This window comes from Amia ocellicauda, chromosome 16, assembly GCF_036373705.1.
Source record: "Amia ocellicauda isolate fAmiCal2 chromosome 16, fAmiCal2.hap1, whole genome shotgun sequence".
Taxonomy (NCBI): Eukaryota; Metazoa; Chordata; class Actinopteri; order Amiiformes; family Amiidae; genus Amia; species Amia ocellicauda.
Window position 1 is genome coordinate 7522053 of NC_089865.1, and position 13439 is coordinate 7535491.

At 35.3% G+C, this 13439-nt stretch overlaps 1 protein-coding gene across 1 annotated transcript in view; it reads right to left on the minus strand.

Moving 5' to 3' along the window:
• arhgap15 (Rho GTPase activating protein 15) overlaps nt 1-13439 on the minus strand; it is a 168325-nt gene that overhangs the window by 14617 nt on the left and 140269 nt on the right. The window contains exon 13 of the mRNA XM_066687728.1: nt 2452-2557. Coding sequence (XP_066543825.1) covers nt 2452-2557 — 106 coding nt within the window. The remainder of the gene's footprint in view (nt 1-2451; nt 2558-13439) is intronic.

Sequence of the window (13439 nt, forward strand, 5' to 3'; positions counted from 1 at the left end):
TAATTGTCCACAAATGCCTTAATTAGACAACAAGTATTCAAAACAGCCATGATTTTCAAAGGGCAAGAAGGGGAGTAGATGCAATCCACATGTTGTATTTATGGTACAGGTAATATGAGAGGTTTGCTTCAAACAAACCATATTCAGCTAGCTGGAGATAAAGGAAGCACAGATGAAACCGAGGGAACAACAGCCCCCAGGTCAATCCAATATACAATGTCCTGTATGAAGGAAAATAGCTCTTGCACACATCAGACGTCACGCTCACATGAAAACCATCAGTGATGGATAAATAATGATAGACTATCGATACATTTCAGTGGTGGTTCAAGTGGTCTGAGAAACTTTAAATACATAATTCTACTTCTATCAGATATTCTTCACACATCAAGGTACTAGCCTAGGTATACAGAAACAACAACTTCCCATTCCCTTTTTCTCAGTCACTTGCTCATGATTATATTTACGAATCAGAGAAATGGAAAAAGCCAAGAAAGAAAACTACAGTTTGGTCTCTGGATATTTCCAACAAAAACTCACCTCTACATAAACCAAACCTTTCAATTAATTTCCCCTCACTTGATATTGACAGAAATCCAATTCCTTATGACCCGCTTCTAATCTAATTTCTGTATCCAGTTTGGGTGGGAAACTGTTATTAACTAGTTTTCATAAACTCTTTAAATTGGCCTGGAATTTAGCTGTGCCTAAAAAGTTACAGTTGTGTCGGAGCTGAACATACGAGTTGTAACTAAGCAGCTAAGACTTCTGAATTCTCAGTTCAAAGACATGAGTTAATTCGTTTTTAGTTTTTTTTATAATCTACCGATGTTCAAATAAAAATGTATACAAATACATCAGTACAGAAAAGAATATGCTCTTTGGTTTGACATACCATTATGTTATGATGTATGAGAGCTGTTCAAAAATACCAGTAATAAGGTTCACCAGTTGAAAGGTTGTGTGTGTGTGTGTGTGTGTATATATATATATATATATATATATATATATATATATATAGCCAACAATTCTACACAAGGTAAAACTGAAAACTTTCCCACAAAAATATCACATAAAACATGTGAAGTAGTAGTGGTACGTTATGACTTGAATGTAACAATGTATCATATTGATAAACTTGGATATATGTCAGCAAAAATGAACTGCAGCAGCTGAACTAAAATCTCAGCATAAATGACAAAATGCTTTAATTCAGTGTGCAGAGTCCTGCTTTAGTTTGACTTATATTATTTAATGTATCTGTTGCTCTGAAATCAGACATAACTAAGCAATCGATCCAGATGTTCACACATATTTACAAATAGATGTCATGCCTTTAATAATATTATTTAAACTTTTATGAAACCATTTTTCTATCTGGCAGTCACAATTATGGCGACACCTGAAAAGCTTTCTGATATTCCACCAAGAAAATAAGTATTGTTATCATTAAAATAAATACCAGAACATATTTATGTTTAATTGCACTATATTTGTCCACTTTCATATGAAGATCATCTCATTTCAGTGCAGTTATGGTCAGGCAAAAGGGGAGGCCAGCATGTCAATATTAACACCTGGTGTTCTGATTTACGATTTAAATAATGTACAGTTAGGTCCACAAATATCTGGACAGTGACACATTTGTCATTATTTTGGCTCTGTATGCCACCACAATGGATTCGAAAGGAAACAATGATGTGATCAAGATGTGCTTGAAGTGTAGACTTTCAACTTTAATTTGATTTTCAACCAAGTATTGAAACTCACAATTTAATTCATGATTATGTTAGTTTGTCCAAATACTTTTGAGACCCTAAAATTTGGGGGACCACATATAAAAATGGTTGTAATTCCTACACCATTCACCCAGTCACATTTGGATGTAACTATGCTCAAATGAAAGATGACAATTGTGTCACTGTCCAAATATTTATGGACCTAACTATGTATAAACTGTGTATGTATTTAGAGTTATTCCTGAGAGGAGAAGCAAGAAATTAAGGAAAGAGACCATATTTGAATTTTATAAATGCAGCTTCTATTTTTGATATATGTTCTGTATGCACACCAGAAAACACCCCCTAACCTTTGATTCACCAGTTCCATGTTTTACTGTAGGTACTACACAGATTTACGAACATTTCCAGTCTGCTTCCTCTCGGAGCTGAAAAGTTCAAATATGGCTTCATCTGTCCATTGCAATCTTCTCGACTGCTCTTTTGGCCAGTCTTTATGGTTTACTACCCATTGTTGACGTTTTTGATGGTTTCCTCACCGGCAGAAAGATTTTCAAGGTGCCATACACACACAGTCTATTTTTTTGTTCTTTCCGTTGAGGGAGCAACAGGTCTCTTGCCATAATGACAGATGTATTTTTATGATGAAAAAAAAAATGGCAAAGTATATTCGTCAGCCTAGATTTTGTATTTTTTGTATGGTAAAACTTACTTCTGTAGGTGCCTGAAGAGCAGTTTCATTGTGTCATGATTTGGCTTCGGGAGTTGATGCACAAGCTTCTTTACAGACTGCACCCTCTGCTTGTAATCCTTGGTTTCTAGGAAGAACAAAATAAACAATTAAAAAATTTGAATTCTAATATGAAGGTATTATTCCTCCTAGTTAATATTTAACATGCACTCCTTTTACTACATTATTTTCCTTACAAATACATTAGAATGCAATAACTTTTTTAATAACAAATATTGAATTGTAAACTTGAAATGTGATATATTTCCTATATATTTCTATGAACCACATACAAATTATATGTACATTTACTTACACATAGACACATATGTACCAAGTGTCATACTATACTATGTGAAAACCCAAATACATATATGTGTGTGTGCATGTATTTATGTCTATATGCTTTGAAGAGCTAGCTCCCCAAAATTTCAATATGCTTTGCATATCTTCCTCAGGGGAAAATTTGAATCCAAACAGTGAACAGTGTAAGCATATTTATAGGCGTCTGATTGAATGCCACACACGCACGCACGCACACGTAGGTTTAGGGGGGGATGCATCACCCCCAATTCTGAGAGAACGTTAAATTGTCCCCCAAGAATGTATGCTTGGCTCCATAGGCAAAGGGAACATCACCAATATTTAGTATTTAGTATATATATATATATATATATATATATATATAACTTTTCTTTTTTCACAGCTCAGTCTATGCAATGCCTGCAGTGCACAAGGGCTGAAATGTCTCAAACATCTATGTAATAAGAGCCTTATTTCCTTCCCTGTATCACAGACTGAATTTCAGGAGTTCACAGATGAAAACAGATTTATTTTCATGTTTGTTTTATATTCAGATGTTATTAAACAACTTCAATTATTGCATACAACAGACAAAAGTAAAACATGAGTTCAATGCATCATTTTGATTTGCAATTTAGTTTTTCTTTTTTTTTTAACCACATGAGAAAGCAGCTACATGGCAATAAATTGCTGATACTAGAAACAGCTTTAAAGTTACACCATAAAAATGAACCGTCTACAAACACGCAACGTCCAGATATTACACTGGAAGAGAAACTGTTAATACGTGATGACTTGAGTCAGCAATTCAGAAGCTCACATGATAAACACCTCTGCCTACACTGCTGGCATTTATCTGTACCCAGATATTATTATAGCATAGAAGGCTATGGTAGCTGTTATCATCGAAAAAGAGCCAACTAATCTTAATGGTTTGTAAAGTAGTTACCTGCACCAGACTGACATTTATCAAGATCATTTTAGCACAGGAGCCCTACACAGGAAAAGGTCTCTTATCTGGAAGGGATATCATTATGAATTATTGTTTGCAGCTAGGTAGAAAATTGTACTTTCTAGCTACCTTTTCTTGTGATAAATCAACCAGTCACATATCACCGTTCACCCACTGAAAGCTGCTGAGCCTAAGGTTCCCCCCCATTGTTATTTATATATATATATATATATATATATATATATATATATATATATATATATATATATATATAAAATAATTTATTTGCCACTGCTGTTTTTTGGGGAAACCATAGACAATTGTGCATAGTGTGTACTTTCAATACTATATATTGTTTCAGCTTTTGAAATGGTCTTTATTTAATTTCCAAAGCTAATTTGTACTGCCGTATTTTGAATGATGAAATCCAATATCAGAATAAAAGATATAGGCCTACTCTTTTCTTCAAAAGACCTAGACAAAAAAAAAAAAAAAAAAAAATCACTAAGAGATTTCATTCAGATACCCATGCTTGTCTCTGTACATTAACACTGTTTTGTGTAACTTTCAGAAACAATTCATGCCATGGATTAAACTTGGTATTTTAAATAAAAAAAGATAAAGCAAGTGTCCTACTTACTGCAAATGAAGAACATTAAAATAAAAAAATGGGTAATTATTCTTACAACTTTCAGTTTTAGTACAGATTATTTATTTTGGCATCAAAATTTGTCCATCATATGAGTAAACAGATCTATTTTAAATGAATATTTTTTTAAGTGTTTTTGTACTTATTAAATGACTGACAATGCATTCTTATGGACTAGCGCAAAGTGAGATAGTCTTATATAAAAAAGGATATCATTGAGACAATAATGTGGGGGAGGGACGGTTTCTTGGGATATCTGATTGAGGATAACATTATTTTCTACTATCTAAAGCTTTATAGAATGAGAGGTGATGCCATATAACTTTATCCTCCAGAGGATCTTTTTTGAAAATAATCCTATATGTGTTTGTTGTAAGATAAGACAGTGTACTCACTCAGTGCCTGCACTATGAATTATCTGTTCTTCCAAAGACCTTAAAACACTCACTGGCATCAGGAAATGGCGATAATTAACAATTATTCTCATTAAGGATGTCCTCTAGAATGGGGTTTGGGCTTCCCAGCCTACAGAAACTTTGCTTATTTGATTTTTGGTTTGCTCTGATTTGTGGGTAAAAAGAAGCATCACTCCATTTATTGTAACAGAGCTGAAGCTTGGAAAAACAATGATTATATCTAGGAAATATGGGAGTATGGTTTGTAATTTGTTTCAAACAAAACATCAGTGCAAAATAATGTTTTAACTCTTCACCCTGTTTCCTGCCTGTAACTTCCTCCGTCACTGATTTTAATATTATATGAAGTTACAGCAATCAGTCATTTTAAAGATGATATTCTTTTGGTTCATGAAAGTGCTTCTCGGGTCATTGTATCTGAATGATTAGACTTTATTATAACTGACACCTTACATAGTCAATATAAAATTCAATTTTCTGAATGACAAAATGTAACATATTAAAGGATTTTTTTAAAGCAGATTACATCTACACAAATTGCATCTCTATGCACACAAACATGTAATTGTGATTTTAATACCAATGAACACAATAAGTGGTTGTAACATAATTGTCCACATTTATGTACATTTACACCTATAGTACAGTGATGGAATTGCTGTATTTGTCCTTAAGAAGCTCAGAGTAAAATTAACTGACTGCTCTTTGATGGATTAGAAACAAAGGCTAAAAGGTAACAGGGTATCAAGGGATTGACTGCCCATTTAGCCTGCAAGACATTTATAATATTGTTTATTGCAGTATCAGCTCCTTGAATGTGTGCTCATGCTTACAAGGCGCAATCATTTTCCAATCCATACTATTTTCTCAAAAAGAGGAACACAGACTAATACAATGTTCAACAATATTTCAATGCACACACAAGAGGAATAAAATGTTACATTTAAAAATGTGAAAAGTTATGATATATATGCAATGTCATTCAGCACACATCAAGTGTAGAAAAAGCAATTCAACTAGTTATCCCACGTGAGGTTTCCGTCTCTTCCTTGGATTCATTGCATACATTTTCAGTTTATAGCTGCAACACAATAGTATGAACTACAAAGACAAGATTTATTCAGTGATTGATGTGTACATTTTACTAGAAACTAAACTCGGTTGCTTTGAAATGATACAGGAAAATTAGTATGCCTCTTTCTACAAACGTACAGAAATATTACTTGTTTGTAACACCAGCCTCATCATTTACCATGGATCCTTCTCTTCCACAGAGTGTGGTTTGTGCTCTCAACAGGAAGTCAGATGGTTTATAGCTAAGAAAACAAGCCTGACTGAAAGAGGTGGTTTGTTGCTAACCTGAGGTTCATCCATCTTCCTTTAGAAGAGCAGTGCCTGCCCTCTGACCTCTGCCAAACCTGCAGCATCCATCATGCTATGTTTGGTAATGTGGTTAACTACCTACTTCCTCTGTCAGGGGTCTGGGAGATCTGGCACAGTTATTCTTCCAGGTATGACACTTAGCAAATACAAATGATGTTCCTTTGGAGATGCACCTTTGAACAGAGTGAATTACTGTCTGTTCTCTCTAAACCGTTAGAAATACAGTAGTCTGATATGAGAAATTAGGAATCCTGTTGTTCACAGAAAAATATCATTACAGATTAAATAAGATTAGCAGGTTCGTTTTGTCTATGCTGGGGCAAGTCACAAACATGGAACACAACTCAAATCTCATGGCATACAGAAAAGACATGACATTCAAACACAACAAAAAAAGAGTGAAGGCCCTTTACAAGAATGATATTGATGACAGTTAAATAACTAGATACAGCTCTGGAAAAAAATAAGAGACCACTGCAAAATTATAATTTTCTCTGGTTTCACTATGTATAGGTATGTATTTGGGTAAAATGAACATTTTTGTTTTATTCTACAAAGTACTGACAACATTTCACCCAAATTCCAAATAAAAATATGAATGGAATGGAATGGCTGCCATACATGTAGAGATGCTGATTTAAGACAAATCTGCAGTTGTCTCTTAATTTTTTCCAGAGCTGTATAGTGAATCCTGCCAGACTCTTGTAATGCCATGGTATATAATATTTGATCAATAACATAATCATGTTGTACCATCACCACCAGAAAACTCCACTTCTGTTTTTAGGTATTTTTACATTCAGAATTAAAAAGAAGTGTATTTCAGCTGGATCAACTCAAAGATACAATAAATAGATAATATAAAGTGAACATATACATATTTCAGAACCAAATTCTGACAAACAAACCCACCCATAAAAATAAAGACAAACAAGCGCTCTTGCTATGAAACACATGCCACTGCTCTACTTGTACCAAAGTTAGATACTTTCTCACTATAAACAACTTAGGTTTGTTGCACAAATATGATATTACATGTTAAACAAACCGATACATCATAATTGTTTCTTGATTTTCCAAAGCATCCATTCTCATTGTGTCATTTCCACAAGCACATCTAGCAGCTGCACCGATGAAGTGGTGGAAGCTTAGTGCTATGTCTGAAACAGTACAGCATGGTTAATGAGGTCATGACCCAACAAATGGGACTGACTAGGTGTATGCCTGTTGCCTGGGCTATGTCACAGGAGTGCTTTCCTGTAAGACTGATGTCTGCACAGGTATGAAAAGTTCTGCTTTAAAGCTCAGTGTTCAAAATTTGAACTAGTTCAGATGCCGTGTTAAGAATTTTGTGTTCAGAACATACAGAGTACACGCCAAGTGGCGGTTTATTGATTAGTATGCAGGATTACAGACTTAAACTCGCTTGGCTGAGGGATGACAGCCATGGGGCAGTTACAAGGGGTGGAAATGAGGTAGGTAGAGGGATGCAACAAACACTGGGAAGGGATAATTATACCCTTATTATACCTGGACAGGAAATGTGTTCGCTATGTGAGTATGGGGTTGTCTTTGTTCCCAATCTCAGTGTTGATCTTTCAAAATCTGTTGCTTAATGTCATGGACTGCACATGTTTTCTGCACATGAGGAATTGTATATATGTTAAGATGTTAAGCCCATCAAACACTGCATAATGCAGATAATGTTGTATGTATTAATAAGTTATTTTAGTATTTATTTGAAACAGTACTAAATTGTAGATTGATAATACAAATAAAGAAGAGACAACAAATTATAAGAGGTTCAGGATATATTTGTTCAAGTTTTAAAGTTCTACAAAGGCCTCCCCATTCTTACAAAGTAACATCAGTGTTTAAGTTAAACATCCCGATATAAGTTATGTGCTAGAATAGTATAAGAATATAATATCTTCAGAAATGTCGCTTTACATGGAGACAGTTTCCACATGCCATTCACAATATAATCTATAATAGTTACTTAGGCACTGTGTAAGAGTTTAGTATATAAACAGTCCCTCCCACAATTCTTCAAAAAGCAAAATAAAACTAAACAAAAAAACAACAACTGTTCTCAAAGAATGAATTGCGGTACTGTTTAACAGTTTGCATACATTTATAAACTCGAGTATGAACTCTGCTACCCAGGGCTAACCGTAACCCTTAAGTGGCAATACTATTCAAAACATTCAACCACTGATTTTGTGGCATCCGTTACATCGTTTGTTCAGTTGAAATCACGGATATAAGAACATCATGTCCAAAGGTTAACACAGAGACACTATTTTAACCAGACACGTTTTAACATGGAAATCCAGGTGAAGAAAAAAATAGTAAAATAATTTATAAAAACATTTTTTTCCCCTTTACATATTTGATAGGCTCATTTATGCCTTGCAAAAGCCTAGCAGTGTGCTCTATTACAGTTCCGTCCCATTGGGTGCAGTAGGGTGCAGGCAGATGGAAGACAGTGACAGGGGGAGAAGTGCTTTTGCTTAGCCGTGCGTTAAGATGCCATCCAGAGGCTCTGTGCGCACTGCAGACACTTCATTAGGATGCCAGGATAATAGCGAACTAGCACTCCGAGTGACACCCCATTTCCTGCTTACTGAGCTCTCCAACCACGACAGATGTCAACAATCCCACTTTGCCACTGTGCAGACCCAAGTTCCCGAACGCTTGGACTCAAGCTTGGACATCCCCAACAGGAGCAGCAGCGGAGCACACACTGTGAAGTGCCAAAGCTCGACGCTTAAGGCATTTGGATGTTTTTATAGATTAATAATCTCTGAGAATAAATCTTGACTTTGTCTTTCGTGTGTCTGGGATTATCGAGCACAGGTCATGTGCCTCCTGATTTCAAATGAATTGATAACAAACCTGAACAGATGTTAGGTTGCTGTTAAGTTACTCCATCTGGGAAACATGATATCTTTGAGGAATATCAGTTCATTACAACACATTGACAGTAAATAGTAGTAAATGTCCAGATTCCAACTGCCATTGATAGGGTAGAATGAATGCAGATAACTAAGAAACAAATCATAACTATTGTCAACAGTCTTGTCATGTTTCAATTTTCCTTTCTGTTTCTCCTTTTATGACTAGTCCTTTGAGTTTTCTTCAAATGCTACATACTTTCATGTCTTGATATGATTGTTAAAAATGCACATATTTCTAATTACATAGTGTTTTTGTTTTCACAAATATTTCTATATGAATAACTTAGATATTTTAATGTCTTCACAACAGCTGGTCTTTAATTGCTTTTACTTGGAATTCAAGTAGAACTATAAAATACATCTTTGGGTTAAACAATGTGTCTAGTATATTATTTGCTGGACCTACATACAGGTAGGAAATTCCTTACTTGACAAGACGAAGAAAATGCAACTGCTGTAGTGTGGGTCTAATACATGTTACATCCACTGGTAATGCTGCTGTCCAGAAAACAGCACCGTGTGGAAGGAAATATTATTCAGTTCTGCACACCATGATATTTTACATGCAAGAGGCATTTTAATCCTTAATTTGAATATGTATTCTGACCTCCTGCTCCTTTGGTTTTGAACCACTACCAGATTTCAGGCCGAGAGGAAATTGTTCTACATTTCCTGACAAATTGAGTTAAACGGACATTAAGTGGGCTTTAAGAAAACAAATGGCTGTCTTTATCACAGGTGGACACTGATGGCTTAATGGGGCCTGCACTGATCGTATCACAGCTAATGGCTTGACAGGAAGCATTAAGGTTTTTGTATAAAGAACTGGCAAAGCAAGCCCTGCTAACATAGACCTGTCAAGTGCTGCGTGTCCCCTTTGTGCAGGGAAGCAGATGTTTGTATGTATACCGTGAACTGGCATTAGAGCAAGCAGCAGATGCCTGTGAGGGTGCCAGGTTTGTGAATTTTACAGACGGAACATGTTCTGTGAAAGAGCAGGGCTGCCCTCTGCCATAGGTGATTCCCAGTGGAACATGCTACAGCTTAACTCATTTTTCCACGATCTGCTTTCCCATGTTGCAGCGAGGAGCACAGTCAGAACACTGGATTAATTACAGACACTGACTGAGATGGAATTTAAGGGACAATTAATGCTAATGGGGGACCGAGGATTATCAGAACCCAAAACAAGACACTTAACTCTTAACCAGCATCGGCCATGTTGAATATTATCCACACACACATGCACGCGCACACACATTTCATAATATTGCAAAGACATCATGAGGAATGAGAGGTCTCCCCTGTACTCATTTTTTATTTAAGTCATATAAAAATAATAAGAAAGGGCACCCGGCACACCTTTCATTTCCATATGACCTGGAGCAACAGTACCGAGGTCAGCTTTATCAATCCAGCACAATATGAAAATGTCAGAGGTTACATGTTTTCCTAATGTTTTGAAAGGGAAAGGTCAATGTAAGAGCTAGTTAAATAAAAAGGGCTTTCTTTTTGACTAAAATTACCCTTTGAAAGAAAAGTCTGCTTGGCTAAGGTACAGATACTGTTAGTACCAGCAGAGACACCTGTGAGAAATGTACATCATCAAAAAAATCGATTAATTGACATGAACTTTAAACAAAACATGTTGTCATTTAATATGTTAAGAAGCATTCTGCATGCACAATAAGACTTAATTTCCTTGTTTAAATACACTATAATCACTCTACTTAGTTCTACCTCAGGATATGGCTCAAACAACAACAAAAACAAAATACGCTGCTGTCTATGAGGACCTGCAAATTGGGTTCCCTGTTCTAGAACATCAATCTCCCCCACTGTGGCTCCCTACAATGGCTGTAGGAACACAATATAAACGTTTTCAACTCCCCTCTTTCCCCAGCACTGGCACAGGTCTTGCTTTTTTGCATTAAGGGAAAAGCAGTTCATTGTCACCTGCACAAGGTACCTCCTCCCTTTTCAGCTCATGCACAAGGTTCTAGACCTTGGGACAAATACAAGAGCTAGACTAAGTACCTTGGCACATCACGGGCACTTTTGTTTGTCAGGGGAAGAGTAGCTTCACCCTTTCTGTGTCATTATGAAAGTGAGAAGCTGACAACAACTGATCTTTTCACTCCCAGTGTTTCAATACATCTGGCTGGGGTGCTACAGTGGAAATCTTTGAATGTCCTCCCCTTTAAACTCTCGCTCAGCAATGAGGGGATTATACCTCACTATGTACAATCCCCAGCATCCCTGTACATCCCTCTGGAAAACTTCTGTCAAAAAACTCTGGTGCCACCTTTGTTGTACATGCATGCCCAACAGAACCAACTCCAACAGGATTACACATATAAAAAAGAAAGAAAGCAAGAATGAAAGAAAAAGAAAAAGATAGAAAGATGGGTTCCCTCAGGGTAGCTTGATCATGAATACTCTTCAATACTAAATGCAACACGGAGTTAAATGAAAAAAAAAAATGAACAATACATATAAACTCTTCACAGTCTTATTTCTATCTGGTGTCTATTGTAGTCACAATAATTGATTGATTGACTGGCCAATCATGTATGAAATTCCTTAATGTTCCTAGGCTGGTCAATTAATCAATTAGTCTTCCATTAGGCAGACTTCCATTAGGCCTCTATGTTTTCTTCACTTTAAATTTTGAAAATGGTCTGTGTGACACACTACTTTGGCAGAGATACTTAGTATTAAATTGTTAAATTCTGTTTAGGAAGATTCTAAAGGGGTTTTGAAAATGTGGGACGGATTTTCAATTTAAGTTTGATTAGACCAAATCAAGATTTCAGTTTGTGAACACCTAAAACATTTAGCTGTTTTGATTTAAAATATGAATTAAATAGAAAAAAAGAAATAAAACACTTTACACCTTTCTATAATACTTTACAAAGGGCATAATCAAGTTAAATCATGTCTGAACTATACTATAACTATAATAAATGTATGGAATAGAAAATTATAAATATAAATATAAATATAAATGCCCTGCATTACATTTGTAGGTATTATTTAAAAACACAAAACAAATGCTTGTTTCTGAAGTAATCATAAAATATTTATAAAGAGTCCCAAATAATACGTAATTTTCTTTTTAAACACAAAAAAGCAATGTAATTTGTTATATACTGCCTCTACAACAGTTGCGTTTGAATCAGAAACAAATGTGTCTGAGTGATGAACACGATCCCTTGTATTTTAGCGTATTTAGCTTCCAGTGGGCTTATTACATTTTTTTCTACTGTCAACTATAGGAACAGGTAGCTTGCACTCCATTAAACAAACACAGTGGCCCCTCACTTTTATTTGACATTTTATTTGGCTGTGACAAACGAGCAGCAGTTGGATTATAACATAATTTGTCTTGTCTTTATTACCAGCACAAAGGACACCATTCATTAATTATTCTGCCGTTGCAGCTCAACACTAACTGGAAAGGTCCCTCTTTGGACAGATGGCGAGGACAATGTTATTTATATCAATCAGCCCGAAATGCTCAACAAGGATTACTATTCCTTGGACTGCACTGATTTATTTCTCTCCACCTCACCCCAAACTCAACCCTACAAGCTCCTGCAGGGACATTTTAATCGAAAGAGGATTGAAAATGGACTCTTAAGGCAGCAATGTGTTTCAGCATGTTTATTTATATACTCGGTGCTTTTTTTTCTGTATGTTTGTTTGTTTTCTGAGTACTGGGAATTCTTCATAATTTCTGTGAATCAAAATTGCACCTCTCAATCCTTAAACTTTTACTGGAACAATCAAGGCATGTTGTAAATATAGTGTTGATTGGAATATGCCTTCTTTTACACTTGATATGGCCTATATTTTAATATGGCTTTTACTGGAATTAAAAATTCTATTATATACATCAGTCTGTATCGATACAATACTTGTCTTGATATAATTACACAAATAGTATTTTGGAACTTTATGTGTCACTTTATGGATATAGACAGAAATACCCAAACTGTTTTGCTTGAGTAAATGAAAACAATACCTTAAAACGTCATCATTTGTAATGCTTTTCTAAACAAACGATCAAACAATCAAATACATTATTATTTGTGATGACATTTGCCCCATGTATGTATTCCACAATTCATACCTTTTGAATGATGGAATGGCCTTGTAGATTACTATGTAAAATGATGTATTCTTATAGTAATAATATATTCAAGTAAAATTGAACATACATTTCTCAGGATTAATTGGCTCATATTTGAAGCATCTATTAATTACATACAAGTCAAAACCATAAACATCAAATTGCAAATGTT